At 40.7% G+C, this 18,811-nt stretch overlaps 2 protein-coding genes across 2 annotated transcripts in view; both read left to right on the forward strand.

Annotated features, from left to right (window-relative positions):
- The first annotated feature begins 3,961 nt into the window (after positions 1-3,961).
- On the forward strand, positions 3,962-8,905 carry hmg20b (high mobility group 20B). The gene is made up of 9 exons (XM_080878220.1): positions 3,962-4,039; positions 4,377-4,532; positions 5,265-5,465; positions 5,596-5,716; positions 5,799-5,851; positions 5,938-6,004; positions 6,140-6,355; positions 6,565-6,697; positions 8,320-8,905. Exons 2-9 carry the CDS (start codon positions 4,452-4,454, stop codon positions 8,330-8,332), a joined length of 885 nt encoding a protein of 294 aa, XP_080734346.1. The 5' UTR covers positions 3,962-4,039; positions 4,377-4,451; the 3' UTR covers positions 8,333-8,905.
- Positions 8,906-11,637: 2,732 nt separating this feature from the next.
- Positions 11,638-18,811, forward strand: part of unc13a (unc-13 homolog A (C. elegans)) — a 47,155-nt gene continuing 39,981 nt past the window's right edge. The window contains exons 1-3 of the mRNA XM_080879019.1: positions 11,638-11,964; positions 17,777-17,806; positions 17,899-17,998. Of these exons, the coding sequence (XP_080735145.1) occupies positions 11,943-11,964; positions 17,777-17,806; positions 17,899-17,998 (152 nt within the window). The 5' untranslated portion in view covers positions 11,638-11,942. The remainder of the gene's footprint in view (positions 11,965-17,776; positions 17,807-17,898; positions 17,999-18,811) is intronic.

Raw genomic sequence — 18,811 nt, forward strand, 5'->3', positions numbered from 1 at the left:
CTGTCGGATCTGTGAGTGCTAAAATTATACTGTTACTCGAACCATCCAGTCGTTCTCTAAAACTGAACATTAACTTTCTTAAAAGTGCTTTAAAAGTCCAGACACCCACAGCTACAAACATCTGACTGGCACTACCACTTCTAGGTATCCTGCAAAGGATTCTCATCGCATCATTATATGCAACATGCAGCTTCTGCATGCTACATTGTTTGTAGGATGACCACAAGGGGGCAGTATATAGCGGTGTGCAATACGCTTTAAACAAAGCCACTTTAACTGGAAGTGAACAAAAGCTGAATTTGCGTGCAATAGTATTTGCCTGCACATAGAGCTTACATCGTTGTCTGTATATGTCATCATCATCATTCATTTGCTCAGTAATAAAGTGACCGAGGTATTTCACCTTTTTATGAACTTCAAGAGTTTTTTGTGCCAGTTTAAACAAAGGGAAATTTAGCTGTTTATCCTGCTTGGTTCTACATATCAAAACAGCACTTTTAGCAGCATTGTACTCAATGTCATATTGCACACCATATTCAGTACAGACATTAAGAAGATCCTGTAACCCAGCACTGCTTGGACTAAAAACAACCAGGTCATCTGCATACATAAGATGATTTATCAGTGCTTCACCTAATATACACCCAGTGTTACAGGCTCTCAGCTGTATGGACAAATCATCGACATATAAATTAAATAAAATTGGAGACAAAATCCCACCCTGTCTGACACCATTGCTGACACCAAAGGGGGCAGAAATACTGCTTCCCCATTTAACCTGCATGTTCTGATGTTCTGATGAGCGTACCAGTGCAAATGTTTATATTGCAAACATTTGCACTGTTATCAGTATTTGCACACTATTTTATATTATTTTTTAAAGTCATTATTCAATACATTGTTATTGTTAACCCTTTAAAGCCGGTCAGAGCAGCACACTCCGTTTTGCGTAACTATTTTTAAATCCCTGTAGAACCTGAACCGCTAAGCTAGCGCAATAATTTGTTTTGCATATGAAACCGGAGGAGTTGTACTTACATCTTATGCCATCAGCTTGTCCTCGGTCACAGTTTCCTTCCACATAAAGCTTTGCAAAAATTGCATAAAAAGCGCTTGCAGGAACAAAAACATAATATTCCAGAAACACGCTTTGCCGATCCATCAGCTGTTCCTAACACTTCCCACTTTGAAAAAGACGTCAACTCGAACTATCGCATTTCCTGCCCGAAACCGGAAGTGATGTCATTTTTGCGGAAAATGTAGTTTTTTACTTGTAGGCCTTAAGTAAAAAACTATACTATACTATACTTATACTAGTGTTTTTATAAGTCATGTTTGACTCTATACTTTTCTGAATAGTTGCTGGGATGCTTAGAACTCGAATTGCACAGCTGGAAATAGTTTATTTTGATGCACGTGCTGTTTTCTTTGCAAATTTGCATCATAGGATTGTTTTTTTTTTTGTTTTTCCTGCAGTATATAAAAATTGCTGTATCTCCAAAATAAAACTATGAAGACACTCAAAATAAATTTCCTGTTGTTGTAAACTATTTTTTGCAACTTTTTTGTATTTAAAGTTTTGAGGGATAAACCTCTTAAATTTCTCCAAGTAGAAATATATGTAAACAAAACAAAAACGATTTTCAATTTTTTTGTAGTTTATTGCACTTGTTTGCAATTAATGTAGTTACTATGGACTTAATGCATACATATTATTAAAATATGGGCTATAACAGTTGTATTGATGTATAGCAACTTGAAATGCTCCCACAAATGGCACTACAGCATGTACAAAAAAAATAATATAAGCTCTGGCGGACTTGGTTCTATGGTAGGTCTTAAAGGGTTAAATAAATATCGTCAAATAATCGTGATCTCAATTTCAGTGAAAATAATCGTGATTATCATTTTTGCCATAATCGAGCAGCCCTAATTGTACTGCAGTTTAGAACTTTGAAATCTAGTTAATGTCTCTTCAAGCCTATGGGGAAAATACACATATTTATTGGCATACAGTTAATAGTATATAACCGATATGGTTTTGTACAGAGATTTGCCTGCTCTGCTTATTGTCTGGTGGACATGAGTTCTCCAACTCAGATGTCACATGGATGTATTCATCTGTTGCAGCATGAGCAAAGTGGCTTTCCTGCATTTCCAGCGCTGCATAACAGCCACACCCAGAGCGTTCGGTGGGGCGGGGCTTAGTTGTCACAACGAAAACTTGTCGTTAGTAAGACTTCCTGCCTTAAACTACTCTGTGAGGCTTGATGCAACACTGGACATTATCTGTTTTCTAAGTCCTGTGACTTGTGTTTTTGAAGGAGTATTAGAAAAGTATGAATGGGTCTGTCATTCAAATACCGCAGGCTGACTGACCTAAAGCCTTATTTGGCTGCAAATCTCCTGGTTAAGACTTTAGAAATTAAAATAAAATCTAATACGGATGCACAAGAAGGAGCTTTGCCAGTTAAGTGTCAGGATGTTTGATATTTAAAGAGCACAAGTGTAAAAAAACAAAAATTGCATCATTGACTGATTTTGGTGAATTTAATGGTACACAGTTTTAGTAATCTTCCATTGAATCTCTGTTCAGTCAGTGAGTAAAAAAGAGAGAAAGGAAAAACAATGTTAAAAATCTGTTATGTTTTTTATAAACTGTCAAAAAAGTAGTTTGATATGTTTTGAACCGAAGTAAGGAATATCTGACGTAAGCACTCCTCTAATGCCAGCTGGTGACCGTTTGCAGTTCTGCTTGGAACATAGTTGCTATTAAATAAATTTGTGTCCCACATCATCTTTGAATTAGTGATGATCCTCAACAAAGATAAATCACGAATGACTGAAGAGGGTCCTGCACTTCACATGCACGGCTTCACAGCATTTTAATAAATAAAAAATCTGACCTATTTCCTTGACCAACACCACAAAAAGTAGAAAGAGTGCTTTTCACGTTGATTAATCCAATTCGAGTACATTTCCCTGCTTTTTCTTAAGGGATATGGGGCAGGTTGTTATGATTATATGCCAAAGTATTATTTCTATTAAGAAGTAAACTTAATATTTCAACAAGCGAGAGAAATCTTTTAGAAAAGAGATGTGGGAGAGAATTGCACAACAGCAAAGATGCCAAGCAAAAAAAAAGATCTTTAAAGCATCAAAGTTCGAGTTAGGTTTTCTTCATCAGATGCTGCAGCGGATTTTCTGTAAGTAGTTTTCAAGCAGTGGTATCCACGAGAATGCTTAAAAAACGTAAAACTTTAAAATAACTGCCTAAACAGGTCCCCGGAGGCTTGTCAAGATGGCTGTCGAGTTGCCAGACTTGCTTCAAGCAGGATTTTATAACAGAGGTTGAAAACCACCTTTCCTGTATGTGCACACACCAGCAGTTACATAATATGACCACCAGAGGACACCAAAGTACGTAATGGATTTTACAGCAGACGTGGAAAGCACGACCAACAGCTGACAAGAAGCCCAAGCGAATAGCAAACGAACTTCCGGTGAAGACTTAAAATAAAAAAGTACGAAAAGGTCCTATGGCCACGTTGTGCGCATGTTTCACTGATATGTGTCACATAGTGGTGAATGCTTCGGTTTAGGCGACCCTGAACTAAGAGCCACAGTGGAAAACATTTTTACTGTCAGCCTTACAGCAATAGAGAAGTAATCATGTAGGAGATCTGTAGAGTAGAAAATAAAGATAAACACTGCTTGTGTTAAGCTGTTTTGTAAAAAAAAAAAGTACGTAACTTACACAACTCCAACCATATCTACACGACGACAAAGCGTCTTACGTCACTACTTCTATTTTCGTCCTGCCCTTACAGCTCTTTAAAAATTCATAACATCTTTAAAACCCTGCCTTTGTATTTATTCCATCTGATCTGAGTGCGGCGCATACTGGTTCTGGGTGGAAACGGGGGGTGGGGGGGTGAGAGGGGGTCTTCGACCAGCCAACCAATCACGAGTCTCCCAATCGACCAATCAGGAGACAGGCAGGCTGTTCTTCCTGTTTGGCTGAGGGATTCATTATCGGGTGAGTAATAAAATCCAAAAAGTAGAAATATATTTGTAAAAATCTATAATTTTCCGTGGTGAAGAAACACTTCTACTTTTAGGAGTGTCTGATTTTAATTTTTACCACCAGAAGGGTGGGCGGTGTGGCGGTGTGGATTATCTTTTATTGTGTAGATTTCTGCCCGTTGTTTGTGTATGTGCGTGTGTGAGAGCTGCGACTAGTTAACGTTAGCCACACTGAACTGCTAGCAGTCAGGTTAGCTTGAAAATCGGCGTTATTGTGGGGAAATAGCTAATTATAATCGATGCTAGTAAATATATTTTGTACACTACTTAAACCTTCTAATTCTGCACAGATTTCTCCCCACGGAATTACTCTCTAACGGATAAACACGTTTTTATTCTGAGAGTCAGCTGCACGGACACAGATCATGGGAGGGATCAAACAAGAGCAGAGTGATGCATCACATCAGCCCAAAGCTTCACAGACAGCGGATCAACCCCCAGAAGAGGTGAGCACCGCTGCAGCTGACTAAAGTGGACTGGATTTGATGCAGTCAATTTCATTTAAATCTTTTAATTGGGAAAATAAGGGTGTTCATATTTGGTTAAATACTTTGCTTCAGCAGGTACACTCAGGTTTTTAAAAAAAAGTTTTTGGACTCCATGGAGGGTCCTGAAACTAAGGACACACTGTGACTCATTAGTCTGCCAGCAGGGTCTTGATGGAGTGCTTTTCTGTGTCTCTTCCATCACTGTTTTTGCATGCTCTTTAGATGTGGGCTTTAACTGGGCCATTGCAGCACCATGCTTTTTTTTTTTTTCAGCCATTCTGTTGAAGGTTTGCTGCTGTGCTTGGGATCATTGACCTTTTGCATGACCCAGTTTAATATACAGAGGAGTCAATGGTTGACTCATTGACTGCAAAACAAACCCAAATCATTACCCTTCTTCTGCCATGCTTTACAGATGTTTTGAGGTGTTTGTGCTGATATGCACCAAATGTGTTGTTGTGTTTTATGGACAAACATCTCTGCCTGGGTCTCATCGGTCCAAATGGCATAGTTCCAGAAGCCTCGTGGTTTGTTCAGATCTATATTTGCAATCCTGAGCCCTGCTGCCATGTTCTTTTTTTTAGAGCCAGTGGATCTTAGCTGATTATTAAGGCAGTCACTAGCTGCATCAGGAGGAGTTAGATTAGACTGTCCTTGCCTTTCTGAGACTGTTGTTTCATCCATCTGCAGCCCAAGAAAAGAGGCTGGCCGAAGGGAAAGAAAAGGAAGAAGGTGCTGCCAAATGGTCCCAAGGCACCTGTTACAGGATATGTGCGCTTTCTGAATGAACGGCGAGAACATATGCGGGCCAGATACCCTGATTTACCTTTCCCAGAAATCACCAAGAGACTCGGAGCAGAGTGGACACGATTAGCTCCGATGGACAAACAGGTAGCTTTTAAAAGTGTCCCATGCACATGCAGATTGTTCAATATAACACAAAATAACGTCATCAGCTGGATATTTAGTGATGTTTTGCACAGGGTGTTGTTGTATTTGAACATATTTCGTATACCAATAGCGTTATCTGGATGAAGCGGAACGAGAGAAGATGCAGTATGCCCAGGAACTGAAGGAATATCAGCAGACTGAGGCCTATCAGATCACCAGTGCTAAAATACAAGACAAGAGGATCAAAAAAGGTAACAACTACCCTCTGCTTACTGCTTTAGAGTTGCTCTGTCTTATGTGAGCTGTATGTAATGCACATACAATTTTTTTTAGAAGACACACCATCTGCAGTTATCGGCACTAGTTCAGGATCCTCCTTAACAAAGGTAGGTGACGCTCTAATCAGTTATTACTGTTTTCTTCGGTGTCACTTTCCCGTCAGTTGTCCATTTGCTGACTCTTTCTGTTTTAGGCTTCTGACCTCTCAAACAGATTTGACATTCCTATTTTCACCGAAGAGTTCCTCGATCAGAACAAAGGTAACAGAGGAACTGACAGCGCCTGACTAGTAGTGTTAAGACAGAACTGTGCCGTTGCTCTGTTAGGTAATCGGACATTCTCGATTAAACTTCCAAGCCCGTCAAACTCTTTTTATTTTTATTCTCTGCGTTCAGCTCGAGAGGCAGAGTTGCGACGCCTCCGTAAGGCCAACATTGAGTTTGAGGAGCAGAATGCAGTGCTGCAGCGGCACATTAAGGACATGTACAATGCTAAAGAGCGCCTGGAGGCTGAATTGGGGCAAGATGAGAAACGTACCCAGGCTCTCCAGCAACACTTGATGGCCATTAAGCACACACTGGTCAACAGTCTCTCATCGGTGCCCTTGCCAGGTCAGCATTGCTTGGGTCAGACTCATGAAGGGAAATGCAGTAGGAGGGCAAAACATTAGATAATGCTGCTGTTATTGAATCTCTCTTTTTTCCTGACTTTTAAACATGTGGCTATAGCAACAGCAAGGTTTAGTTTATACATATTAGAGTCTCGTCTGAAATGATCAAAATTAAACATTTGCAGTCAGTTCTGTATTTATCCTGAACAGGTACTGGGGAGACAGCATCTCTTGGAAATCTGGATTCATACCTGAGTCGTCTCAGCGGAGTGCTCGAGGGCAACCCTCATAAACACCGTGCCCTGCTTACCCAGCTTTGTGAGGTCCTATCTCACCTGGACAGGTAATCTAATTATTATATACAGTACTCAGACTGATAGGGTGGATAATTTAAAATAGAATACTGGGAGCTGTAATGGAGCGAACGGATACTCTGTGTCGTCTTCCAAGAGATATATCGATTTGCTTGCCAAACACTGGCTCTCTGCGAAAGCAAAAGGTTATACCTGAGTTTGAATAAGTCTTTACACTTGAAATGCAATGTGATGGACTCAGACTGGGTGTAAACACCATCAGTTTTTTTTCCCAGTTAGTGGTCTGGTCTTTGTTAATGTCAGCTCAGATGCAGCGTTTAGTGTTTAATGCTGCCAAACACATTTGACAACAGCTCAACACTTTGGCTTATCACATCCTGTTTTTGTCACAGATGTCACACCAGAGCTTTTTCTCACACTCCCTCCTGTGGCGACACAGGTGTTCGTGTCAAAAATATGAAGCTACGTCCAAAAGCTGGTTAGCTGCTTTGGGTTTTATACATATAAACAAACAAAATGTTGTTTGTTACTTGGTCAGTCTTATTGCTCAGTTATAGAAGAGCAAACATAAGACAGCCTCCTTTGCAACTAGGAAAAGCTGGTGGTTGCCTGGTGATTGCGTTTAACTTTTTCACATTTGACCAACTGTTGACCCAGATGTTGAGCATTCCCCACCATAAAACATCTGGGTGACCACTTTCGATCTCGAGGTGGCAGAACAGGTCACCTGGTGGGAGGCAACCTGTCTTCAAATCATCTGAGTCGGTACTACTCAGCCAGTCTGCAACAGCAACAGATTCGCGATTTTTGATTTAGTAGTGTATTATTATCACAGATCGGATCGAATTGCTAACCCGGTCTCAAAAGTTTTATCCCTGACCGTGTCTGCAAATGTTTGCAGTTTGTTGCCATCTTCAAAGCAACTTTTCTAGGTGCTCCAAAGTTGCTTTGAAGGGAAAAACTGATTGCAAGTGATGCAGACCTGATCCCTGACTTCGAACCAACAAGATTACAAGTTCATTGGACACGGTTGCACTAATTGTAGTCATTCGGCTGTCTCCAACCACTGTTTTCCTGGTGTAACTGTAGCATTCGCTTTTACACTTTGTTAGTTGTTAGCAAACATTTTAGGCTCTGGTTGCCTGTCGTATGTTTACCTTTAGTTTATTCATTTCGGGTCACACCCTTTATCTCTTGAAGTGAAGTTGACTTTCCCTGCTTCACTAAATTGCCGCTTCTATAGTCGCTTCTTGCATGGATGCTTCTTTAAAGGCTGCATTTACTGCACAGGCATGAATGGTGTCAGTTTTCTCATCAAGAAAGTGAACAAACCAGTTATTAAAATTTCAAACCATTACTTAGACACTCATGCGCTGTTATTAAACATATTTGTCTACATTATAAATATAACTTTTACCTTCAGAGGTGGTTGTGTTTGAAATGCCTCCAGAACTACTGTGTAGGGCTCCACATTTACTGATTACTATATTATTTTCCTTCAAAATGAAGCACGCTTTATATGTGCATTACTATTTGTTAACAAATGCAACACACTGTAATATTGGTGCAAAAATTGCACGTGTCCAGGGTCTCCATTTTATTGTTTTGCTTTATATCTTGTCTCTAACGACATGTTTTCATTCCTTGCCAGTGAGAAGTTATGAGGAGGCTGCAGACAGAGACACACCCAGTCTTGGATCACGGACACGCGAGAGGCTTGGTGCTTTTAGGTCAAATCATTGCCAATCAGCAGAGCATGTAGATAGGAACAGGTACTTCAGAACAACACACATAATCCATGTCTGCATGCCTATAGTTTATGAATATGTGTGGACGTGTGTATTCCCACACATACATTTTGTGAATGTAAGTCTGTGCGGCGGGGTTGAGGGGGCTTTACAATTCATAAATGTCATCAAATAAAATGTCATTTTACTTTCTGCTGCCTTAATTAAGTCTTTTGGGAGTCACCTTTCCCTTATCGTGTAGTCGTCTACAGGTACATGGCATGTACAGCAAGCCGAATGATCAGTTTACTGTAAATGATTTGTGGCGTGTGTTTGGCGGAGGGATGCATAAGTAGTTATTTTTAAAAACTGGAAAGGGGTGAGTATGCATGGTGGAATTTCTATTGATAATGTCAGGTTCTGAAATGGACAGTTTGTTTGCCATGTTGTCAGAAAACTGAATATTTGTATTTTTCCAGATGTTCATTAAACCATTCTGAAAATGGAGAATTTATGCACATTTATTGCTGACATAATTGTTTAAAGTGCACAGCCTCGTGTTTAAAACAAATAACAAAACAGCACGTCACACCTGCAGAGGTAGACCCCACAGCAGGTAACTAATTAGACGTGGTTTTGTTACATTCACTGACTGTAAAACGAGGAACTGTAATGATGCAGGGGAAGCTCCGTCCCAGCAGAGGGAGATGTGGGCCCACACACGGTTACAGCAACAGCAGCTGAATCCTGGACTAGCTTCACTGAGGCGTGCTTCATATTTTGCGAGTGTCATGCCAAGGTTTAAAAACGTCATCATTTCTGGTATTTAGATTTTTAAGTTGGTCACAAACAGCTGATGTGCTTCCAGTCGGGCACACTAAATCAACTTACCTAATTACTACCTTCTTAAACTGGATGTTTGTTTTTTTTTTGCACCTCTGAAATTTTTAAATCTCAAACTATTAATGGTAGAGGAACGGGGAAAATCAAGCACCGTCAAAACCATCTCCCAGCCCATCTTGAAGTATTTGATGAATTTTCTTTACTGTTCCCATCTTAAGATAGGAACAGTAAAGAAACACGGAGGCACTGGAGACAGTTTTGATGGACAGGAGAGACACCTGTGCTGTCATCGTGGCCAAATGCTGCCTAACTACACTTTGGCTGAACGTTAAATTTGTGATGTTAGGAAGACCAGGCCTTCCTCCCGCATTTCATCTGACACTGAAATGCCCAGTTCTTCCTGAAACGATCAATATTTACTAACGTCATAGATGTCATGACAAAGGGGTGAGTGTGTGTGTCACATATCTGTCAATTTTTCATTTGAGTAATTCATAAAAACGCTGCTTCGATTGTGAACTCTTAGATACATTCATCTGTACAAATCACAAAATTGAACATGGATTTAAAAAAAGATGAGGATGGGTATATTTACTGTGGAGCTGGAAGTATAAAGCATATTTATCTTTTCTATGTTAAGCTCACCAGCACAACAAAGTCTCTTCTGCTTCCAGTCCAGAAATACACAATCCGTCTGTGCTGGTTTGAACAAGTGATTGTATGCTCTCGGGCTGTGTAGCAAGACATTTGGCAGTCCATAAAAGTTTTATTTGATTTGAAATCTGCAGGGAGTTTCTGAGAATGGAGTTATAACCACGTAATTTGTAGGAAGGCTGTACTCTGGAAAAGAACAGCACTCAGAGAGGTCTTTGAAAGTGACGTGGATTTGATTTTTAACCAGAGTGCAGAGACGGCAGACCGGTCGGCAGCAGGGGAGTCCCATTACCAGAAAGGGAGAGCACAGTAATGATACCTAAATACAGGAAGGCCAAAGCCAACCTGTGTTTACATTCTTCTACAAGCCGACTTTAACAATGCAAGGCTTTTCATGTGCCCAGACAAATCAAAGGATTACTGAATCCATTTGTGTGCACATAAAGGGGAAGGTTTTAGAAAACCTATAAGCATCTGCAGCTGATTGTATAATGCAGGCGATTGTGGAAAGGGCACCGATTTCCATTTTCTGCTGTGAGCCTTGACTTTGTCAAAGAAATTCAACTTTATGAAAAATCTGGTCAGATGAATGTGTTACTGTTTACACCTTTTCTTCACTATTTGCCATTAGTAATAGTATAGGTGATGCTAATTAATATAAACCAATATATTTGGGAATGTTTTGAGTCACCCTTCATTTCTTTATGTTTTGCTTCATAGGCAACAAATGTTTTTGACATTTTTAAAAGTGCTTTGAGCAATGCAACGCCAGCCTTTCTGGAGGGAAAGTTTTAAAGTTTTGGGGCATTGGCTGCTTTTTCACTCACTCTCAGTCCAGTCCTTGTCTTTCTTAGTCCGTCTGCCTGCTGCAAACGCAACAAGTCTTCATTTCTTCAGCTGAATCTATGAAAAATATTTTAAAAAGTGTTTTTTCATCAACTAGGTGATTCACAAACTCCTATTAGCCAAAAACTTGGCACATCTCAGCATGATGTGCAGTGTCTCCTTAAAAATCGTTGTAGTATATACATGGAAAAAGTGCCAGGTTTAAATCTACATCGGATCAACAGAATCTAAAAGTCCTTAAGAAAACTTCCAGCAAAAACCTGACACAAGATCTGAGATGTGCATCTGGACCTTTAGCCGATCCAGCTACTGTTCATTGAAGCCTCATCTGAAACGGTCTCAGTGGAAGGAAGAAGTCATTCTTAAGGAAAGGAAACAGGGAGGGAAGGCTGAGGTGCGCCACAATATACAAGAACTGGACTGAAAATAAATTTGTGCCAACAGGTGTGATGGAGTGATGAATCCAAATTGTCATAGTTTGATTCACCATGCAATACCATCTGGAAAACATGTGATTGGCTTCATTTTTCAGCATGACAGGGATCCCAAACACACTCCCAGTGCAATTTTAATCCACGCCTAGATTAAAATCCACAGTGGAACACTATCAGTCATGGATTCCCCCCCAGAGCCTCAGCATTATTGAAGTAGTGTGGGAACCAAAAGCAGCCAACATCCAAATATTGACTTCCCTCCCCCCCCAAGCCCAATATAAAGAAATGAAGGGAGACTCGAGTAGTCTGCACATTACTGTATTTTTCCAAAAATGTCCAAAGTGTAAAGTTAGAAGTTAATAATCGGGGATTTCACTCCCACTCCCCCTCCCCCACCTTTACACACCACCACCACGCGCTCTTACGTCACTGCCAGGAGCTGTCCACGCAGCGGTGGTGCTGAAGCTGAACAAGATGGCTGTGTGTTGGGGACCGGAGAGCTGAGAGCGAAGGGGTGAAAGAGTCTCAGATATAAGCAGTCAGCTCATTCAAACCAGAGCGACAGGACGGCGGAGCTGGCGTTCACCCTGCAACTGTGAAAACTTTCATTTTGATCAGCTGTAGCGAATCCCGTCGGGCTCTGGTCCTGCTCGCTGGCGACGGCAGGCTTCTCCATCTCCCGCCCAGCCATTCATCCCCGGACTGTATACTGCAAAGATTAGCTCTGCCAGTTAGGAAGCTGGATCCTGTACTAAAGGCGCAAATAAGAGATGTCATTGCTGTGTGTTGGAGGTAAGAGGAAAAACTAACAGTCTGTGCGCTGGCTTGACTTGCTGTCCGTTTCCTTGACCTGCTGATGTGAGCAGTTTCCATAGCTCCAGTAGTATCTTTACAGCTTTTGGAGGGTTGCTGGTGATACTTTTACAATAGCCACCTCCTGCAGATAACATTACGGAAAAAATCTGGGGCTGTTAAATGATCATTCGATGCAAATAGCAATCTATGAGGCAATATTTCCCATCACCTGCATGTTAGTTTGAATTTTTTCGCTAAAATATATACAGAAATCTTGCACTCCTCTTGCTGTCCATGCTAACGGTCCAGCCTCTTTTTTTCCTTTGATTTTCTTTTTCTTTCTTTTTTCTTTCTTTCTTTCCTTTCTTTTATTTATTTATTTATTTATTTATTTTTTACAAAAGCTGGCATTGCTACAACCGGATCGATTTATGTAGTAGGCGTATGCTTCTGGCAGCTACTGTCAGACATAGTAAAGCAAGATGATATCCACTCTGCTCGTCCCTGTGAGGAGTGTTTTATTCTTTATTTTATAAAAGGTGATAGCATTTTGATTAAATATGTCGAATGGATCCCTCTCTCAGTTTCCACACATAAGCTCTGCAAAAAGGCGTGTTCCTTTAGGCTGCTGGGTTTCTTTACATTACGATTTCCCCTAACCACGTGACTCATTGCAATGCTATAAAATTTCCATTTCTCCCAATCCGTCCTTAAACATTGCGAGATTTTCCAATCGTTTCCTGTTATTTAAAGACCCAAAGGGTTATTAAATATTGTCTATGATGTTTGTAAAAATAGAAATCTGGTGTCTAGCTGTAAAGGCTGTCAGTGAGGTGTCGATAAAACCTCAGCTGTCACGCTTTTGCTGTAAAACCTTTGCAGCATTTACAGGAAGTCACATGTGGCTGGTTTGGGGCTTCATTTCAGGCATTTTGTATGAGGAAAGGACTTCAGATCTTCATTTATTAATACATTATTTATTTTTTAACTGATGAAATGTGAATCCCTTGTTCGTAAATACAAATTTACCCACGTAGCTTTCCAGTTTTCCAAGTCTGCTTGTGCTAAAATTTGGAGAGTGAATTTGGGGGTGAGCACTTCCTTTTCCCCCTACATAAGGAACTCAAAGTTTGTCTTGTGTGAGGAGATTTGTGCTTAAAATGACATTTTTCCTAAGAGTTTTTAAAAGTTTTCTGCTCTCCCTCCCAACAACAAAAACTTTCTCATGTTTTTTACAACAACGTCTTTACAACATATCCAAAGAACTGGCTTCTTTAGAGATGGCATTATAATTGCAGCTACAGCTGTGGGAGAACCACAAGTTTATGTAATCTAATATCTATCTATTTGAATGCATGCTGAAACTGTGCACATCTCTGCCTGTCGTGAGCCACTTCCTGGATACTGCTGCTCCTTTTACTTCTCGCTGAATTGATATGAGTTTTCCTGTTATTACAAATATTTTTTTATAACTATTTAATACTTCTAATGCTTAGGATCAAATATGTGCTATGCAGAGAATCTCTCCAGAGTTTTGGTGCATTTCCAATTCTGAAAGGCTTGATAAGTTTTGTGTTTTAAGGCTTAGTGAAGAAAAGATGAAAAACGGGAATTCCTCGAGCGTCTTCCTGAGATTTAACAAGAGGTTAGAACAGGCTCTTAGTGTTTGCAAAGAGGCTGCTTTGCTGCTGACACCAGTGCTGGAGCTGATTGCACAGATGTCAGGATTGAGATTCAGGCTCGTTGGTGGTCCCTTTATGTCCTGAAGCTTTGTTGGCATAGCAACCCCATTGGTATTTTAGGTCTCTGCTGGCATTTTCTCATTAGCTTCTAAACACACTGTAATAGGCCTGCAGCTAGGTTAATATTGATACTATGTTCTTCCTTTCATGGTGGATGGGAGAAGAATAGGGAATTATGGGATGAACAGTATGGGCTGTCATGCTGGACTGCAGCAGTCACACAGTTTGCCTGCTGAGATGTGTGTGTGTGTCTCATGATGTTAGATCTGGTCTGTGAAATGATGGATTGTGCTACAAAAGCTGAGTAAGTAGATGGCAGCCATCCTTACTGTCACGCTATGTAGCAAGATGCAAATTCAGGCATTATAGCTTTATAAATGAGTGAGCCATGGCACATGCGCTCATTAGCATTATTGTATAATTTAGCACCATACAAACCTTGACTACATTTGTCTTTTAATGTCTCAAAAACACTGCTATGTTACTGTACTGTAAATAAAGATCAGGAGCAATCATAGCAAAAAAAGATGACAGCAAAGGGCAAATTTTTTATTAATTGAAGTATGTGCAACAGTTACAATGAAGCATTCACATTCTGTTGATAACAATGCTTAGGCTGTAGATACTCTTTCCTGTATATGCTATATATAATCTTTAAACGGCTGACTGGCAGTTGTGCTCTCTCAACGCATTTAGCATAATGGCACTCTAATTCTTGTTGCAGGTATTATACTGTAAGGTTTACTGTAAGATAAAGACCCTATAGTATTCTGGAGAAAACCCCAGCAATCAAACAACCTATGCGCTAGCACTTTGCAGCGGTGGGAAGACAAAAGCATGACTGGGTGGGGGGGGTGTGAGGAGGAAGAGAAAAGAAAAAGAGAACAGAGGGAGACAGGTGAAAAACCATGGGCTAAAGGAGAGAAGACACAAATTTAATGACATGCTGCAGGCATATATAAACGCGCGGGGGGAGTAAAAGAGAGGTCAGTGGAGAAGAAGTGCTCGGTGTATCACATGAAGTGCTGCAGCTGTCTAAACTTATAACAGCATAACTACAGGTTGGTTAATTCACCTGATCCAGCTTAAACATTAAGGCAAGGTTTTATTCTAACCTTTAAAGCAGAGAGGGTGTCTCTGCTGAATCCAAACTGGGAGCTGGTTCCACAGAAGACAGAAAAAAGCTGAAGGTTCAGCCTCCCATTCTACTTTTAGAAACTTTAGGAACCACAAGTTCTGCAGTCTGAGAGTGAATCACTCTAAAAGGATAATATTGTGCTATGAAGTCTTCAAGATACTATAAAAACTGCTAAATTCAATTCTAAAAGAAAATAGAAATAAGCCCTCTCTCACTCTCTCCCTCACTCATCAGTCTCACTGCAGCATTTTTGATGATCACATTGTTACTTACTAATACCTTCGCCTAAAACATTGTGTCTGACCAGATACTGACAGATACTGGTTTCTGGTTTCTAAGGCTATCAGGACCAAATGTAGCAGCCTCAGTTTTTTGGGTTTGGGAGAAGAAAATTGCAGAGCAACCACCCCTTTATGTAGTTTAATGTCATCTGGCTTCATAGATAAATAAAGCTGAAGATCATCTGCATAGCAATGAATATGTATTCTGTGTTTTCTGTTAGCATTGCTTAAGGGAGGCAGGTATAATGTAAATAGAATTGGTCCCAGCACAGAACCCTGTGGAACTCCAAGACTCCCCATTTACATATACATTTCTTAAAATCTTACACTCAACTGTATCAAATGAGGGCTAACAGCAGAAACACAAAAATTAGTCCACTATCAGCCATCGGCCCTAAGAAGGTCATTCGTAACCGTCACCAGTGCTTCTTCAGTGCTAAGATCAATTCTGCAAACTGATTGAAACTCTTCAGTTATCCTATTATACTGCACATGATCGCCCCGCTGTTTTACAGCCACTCTTTTGTAGGTCTAAAGGCTAAGACGTCTGGCTCAAGTAAAAGCTTTTAAGTACTGGTTCAATTATAGCCACCTTGAAAGCCTGTGGTAGACATTAGTGACTACTTAGACCTTATTTACTAGTTAACATTATTAATAGACCATCAACTTAGTTGCACTGAGGTCACTGTGACTGAATATTATTTAGAAAACAGGGATGAGCTTTAATCACCAATTATTTTAGACTTGCAAGCTGTTTGTTTTTTTTTAATGAATGACCATTCAATCAGTGTTCTTTTCTTTTTTAATTATAATATTTGTAATTTCCTTCTGTGCGCTCCCTCTTCAGTACTACAGGTTGATATTGCTGTTGCTGGTCTCAGTATAATGGCTCTGATGAAATAAAAAGAAATAAAAAGCCCCTTTAGCTCCTCTGAACCAGGGCACGAGTAAAAGTATTTGTCCAATTTCCCCGAGTGAAGAAAGAGAAAATGAAATCCTGTAATCACCGTGGCACCGACTCAACATTTTCTGTGGAGGTTTTGCACAAAATATGTAACTCTCTTTATTTTTCACCCACACCGCAGCAGTAACTAGCTACAGCAGTGTTGGTTTAGTCTCATGCCTGTGAGCAAGTAACCCCTCCACCACCCCACCCCTCTTCCCCCAGCTCTTACACACACACACACACACACCTCTCCACTTTCCAGCACCCCCCCACCCCTGTCACACTGAAGTGGTTATTTTTAGTGTTGGGGATGCAGCTCACTCTGCCTGCATCCGGCTCCACAGAGAGATTAATGGAGCACAAGAGATAGAAAGGGAACACACGTGCACACTCACCACATGGCAGGGGAAGCTTGTAGGGGCGAGTGATTGACTGAGAGAGAGGGAGAGAGGACCGATGGCTGGTGAGGAGAGGACTGTATATGTGAGAGAGAGAGAGAGAGAGAGAGAGTGCTGGCAAGGGTGCAGCCGAAGGTGCATCTGTCAATTACTGCCTACTTAAAAGCAAAGTACCCATTTGAGCTCGTCTTTGTCGAATGCATGTTCAGTGCAGTGAACCTTCCTCACCCCTTTGGCACGACTGCCTTGTCAGCAGCTAAAATATCAGGAAGGAGACTTTACTTTGATGTTGGCTAAGAACACACATGCTTCACGACACTTCCTACTCTGGCACTGGTTTCTTGAATCTGAATAATATTTAAGTGATAAGAGTGATCCCAGGGGTTTCCTGGGGTGATGCTATTTTTAGAAGCCAATTTTTCCACAATGATTATCGCGCCTGCTCTCTGTCACTGACTAAGTAAATGACTCAGTGTCTTTCTTTGTCATCATCATATTTGAAACTGTATTTTTTGCCTTTTTTTCTATTTACTTTCCTCCTCTATATTAGTGAGTCGGGCTGTAGGCTGTGCAATATAAAGAAATTCTTCTTTACATCCGTTCATGCGTGCATGTTGCTGAATTTCCATTAGATAGATTTTAAGTAGCCTGTATTTTTTTTTCTTTAAACCTAACGTCAGTGAAATGAAGCAATCATCAGGGATTAAATACCAGTCCGCTGAATATTAATACTTCACTCTTGAACATGGGGATGATGGGAATCGGCAGGGTGCAAGACTAAATGAATAATGAATAAGTTTTTGACGTCACTGTGGTTTTAAAAGTCATTTGGGTACCTCCAGTAGACCCTGCGTGGAGAAAATGGCTGTGGCACCTCAGCAGAGATTCGTCTGTTGTGTACAATAAACCGCAGAACTGTTCAGTGTTTTATCCATCAGCCTGTGTTGACAGGCATGATGGAAAACACACGGGTATCGTTCAGGCCATCTGTCCATCCAACAAGTCACTCAGAGACCCTGACATCTCCTGCTGAACGGATGTAGTCTTTCATATTGAGAGCCTGGCATCTGCTCAAAGAGCAAAGTTTAGTTGTAGACCTCACACTTTCTCTGTAAAATGCCAGACTACTGTCAGTCACCAAGCAACCATACTTTGATGCACATGAGCTACAGGCAGAGGCTCGCACTGCAAGCACAGGATGAAGCCTTTGAGATCCGATGATGGAATATGATCTCTTAAAAAATACACAAAAAAAAAAACCCTGACAGGCTAATTTCCTTTTTCTTTTCTCAATTTGTTCACAGTGAAAAAAGGCAAGCTTGATGGACCACAAGGTGAGTTGTGTCACGGATGTACTGCATGAAGCTGTTGATTGTAAAACACTGGGGTCATCGAGACCGATGTTTGAATCTGTTCATTTTCGCAGAGAAATTCAACACATACGTGACCCTGAAGGTGCAGAATGTTAAGAGCACAACCATCGCTGTCCGTGGCAGTCAGCCATGTTGGGAGCAGGACTTCATGTTGTGAGTGCTTCTCGTCCTGACAATGAAAAAAAAAAAAATCCAGGGAATGAAGTTGGAATAAGGCAAACTTTCCACACCTCTCCGGCATGTGGTTACTTTAGCAGCTACCAATATAGCACAGCCAAGTCTCCAACCAAGATTGTCATAAAACGAGTTTCAGCTTTAAGAAAAGAGAAGAATGCATGAAACGAGGACAGTATTGTGGCGTTGATGTTTTTAACTGCCGGTTGGAATTGAGACAACCTTTTAAGAGTCAAAGCTGCATTACCTTATTAAACTATCAGCTCTATTGTTTTATTTCCATAAGACATTTATAATGTGAACATATTCTTAATTAGTGAAACTAAACCCGTTTTCTCTGCAGCCCTGAACTGTCCTAGACATTACCTGGTGCACGTGCATGTGAGAATTCAGACATCTAATATGAAGCTGTCTTTAACCTGTGTGATGTCCAGTTTCACCCACGTGAGGAGTGAAATTGATGTTATCAGGGTGCTGTGGGAGTCAGCTGTAACATTTGTGTCGCAGTTTTTTTTGTTTCTGTTTTTTGCTGCCATTCTGCCTCCCTTCCACTCATGAGTGATGGGATGAAATAACACCTCTGCTGCTGTTTGCTCTGCTCCGGCAGATTTCACACATCTAGTCGTGAAAGTTTCTCCCCATTCAAGCTTTATTAACACCTTAAAACTCCAGAATATCAATCCAACAGAAAAACTCTGCTACAGTCATGGTGCTAAATTAAATGTAAGGAATATCTTTAAAGAAGGGCTTTCCTCTACTTTTCAGCTTTCGGGGTCAGCACACCATTCGGCA

The sequence above is a fragment of the Rhamphochromis sp. 'chilingali' genome (genome assembly GCF_963969265.1).
Source record: "Rhamphochromis sp. 'chilingali' genome assembly, chromosome: 3".
In the NCBI taxonomy this organism is placed as follows: Eukaryota; Metazoa; Chordata; class Actinopteri; order Cichliformes; family Cichlidae; genus Rhamphochromis; species Rhamphochromis sp. 'chilingali'.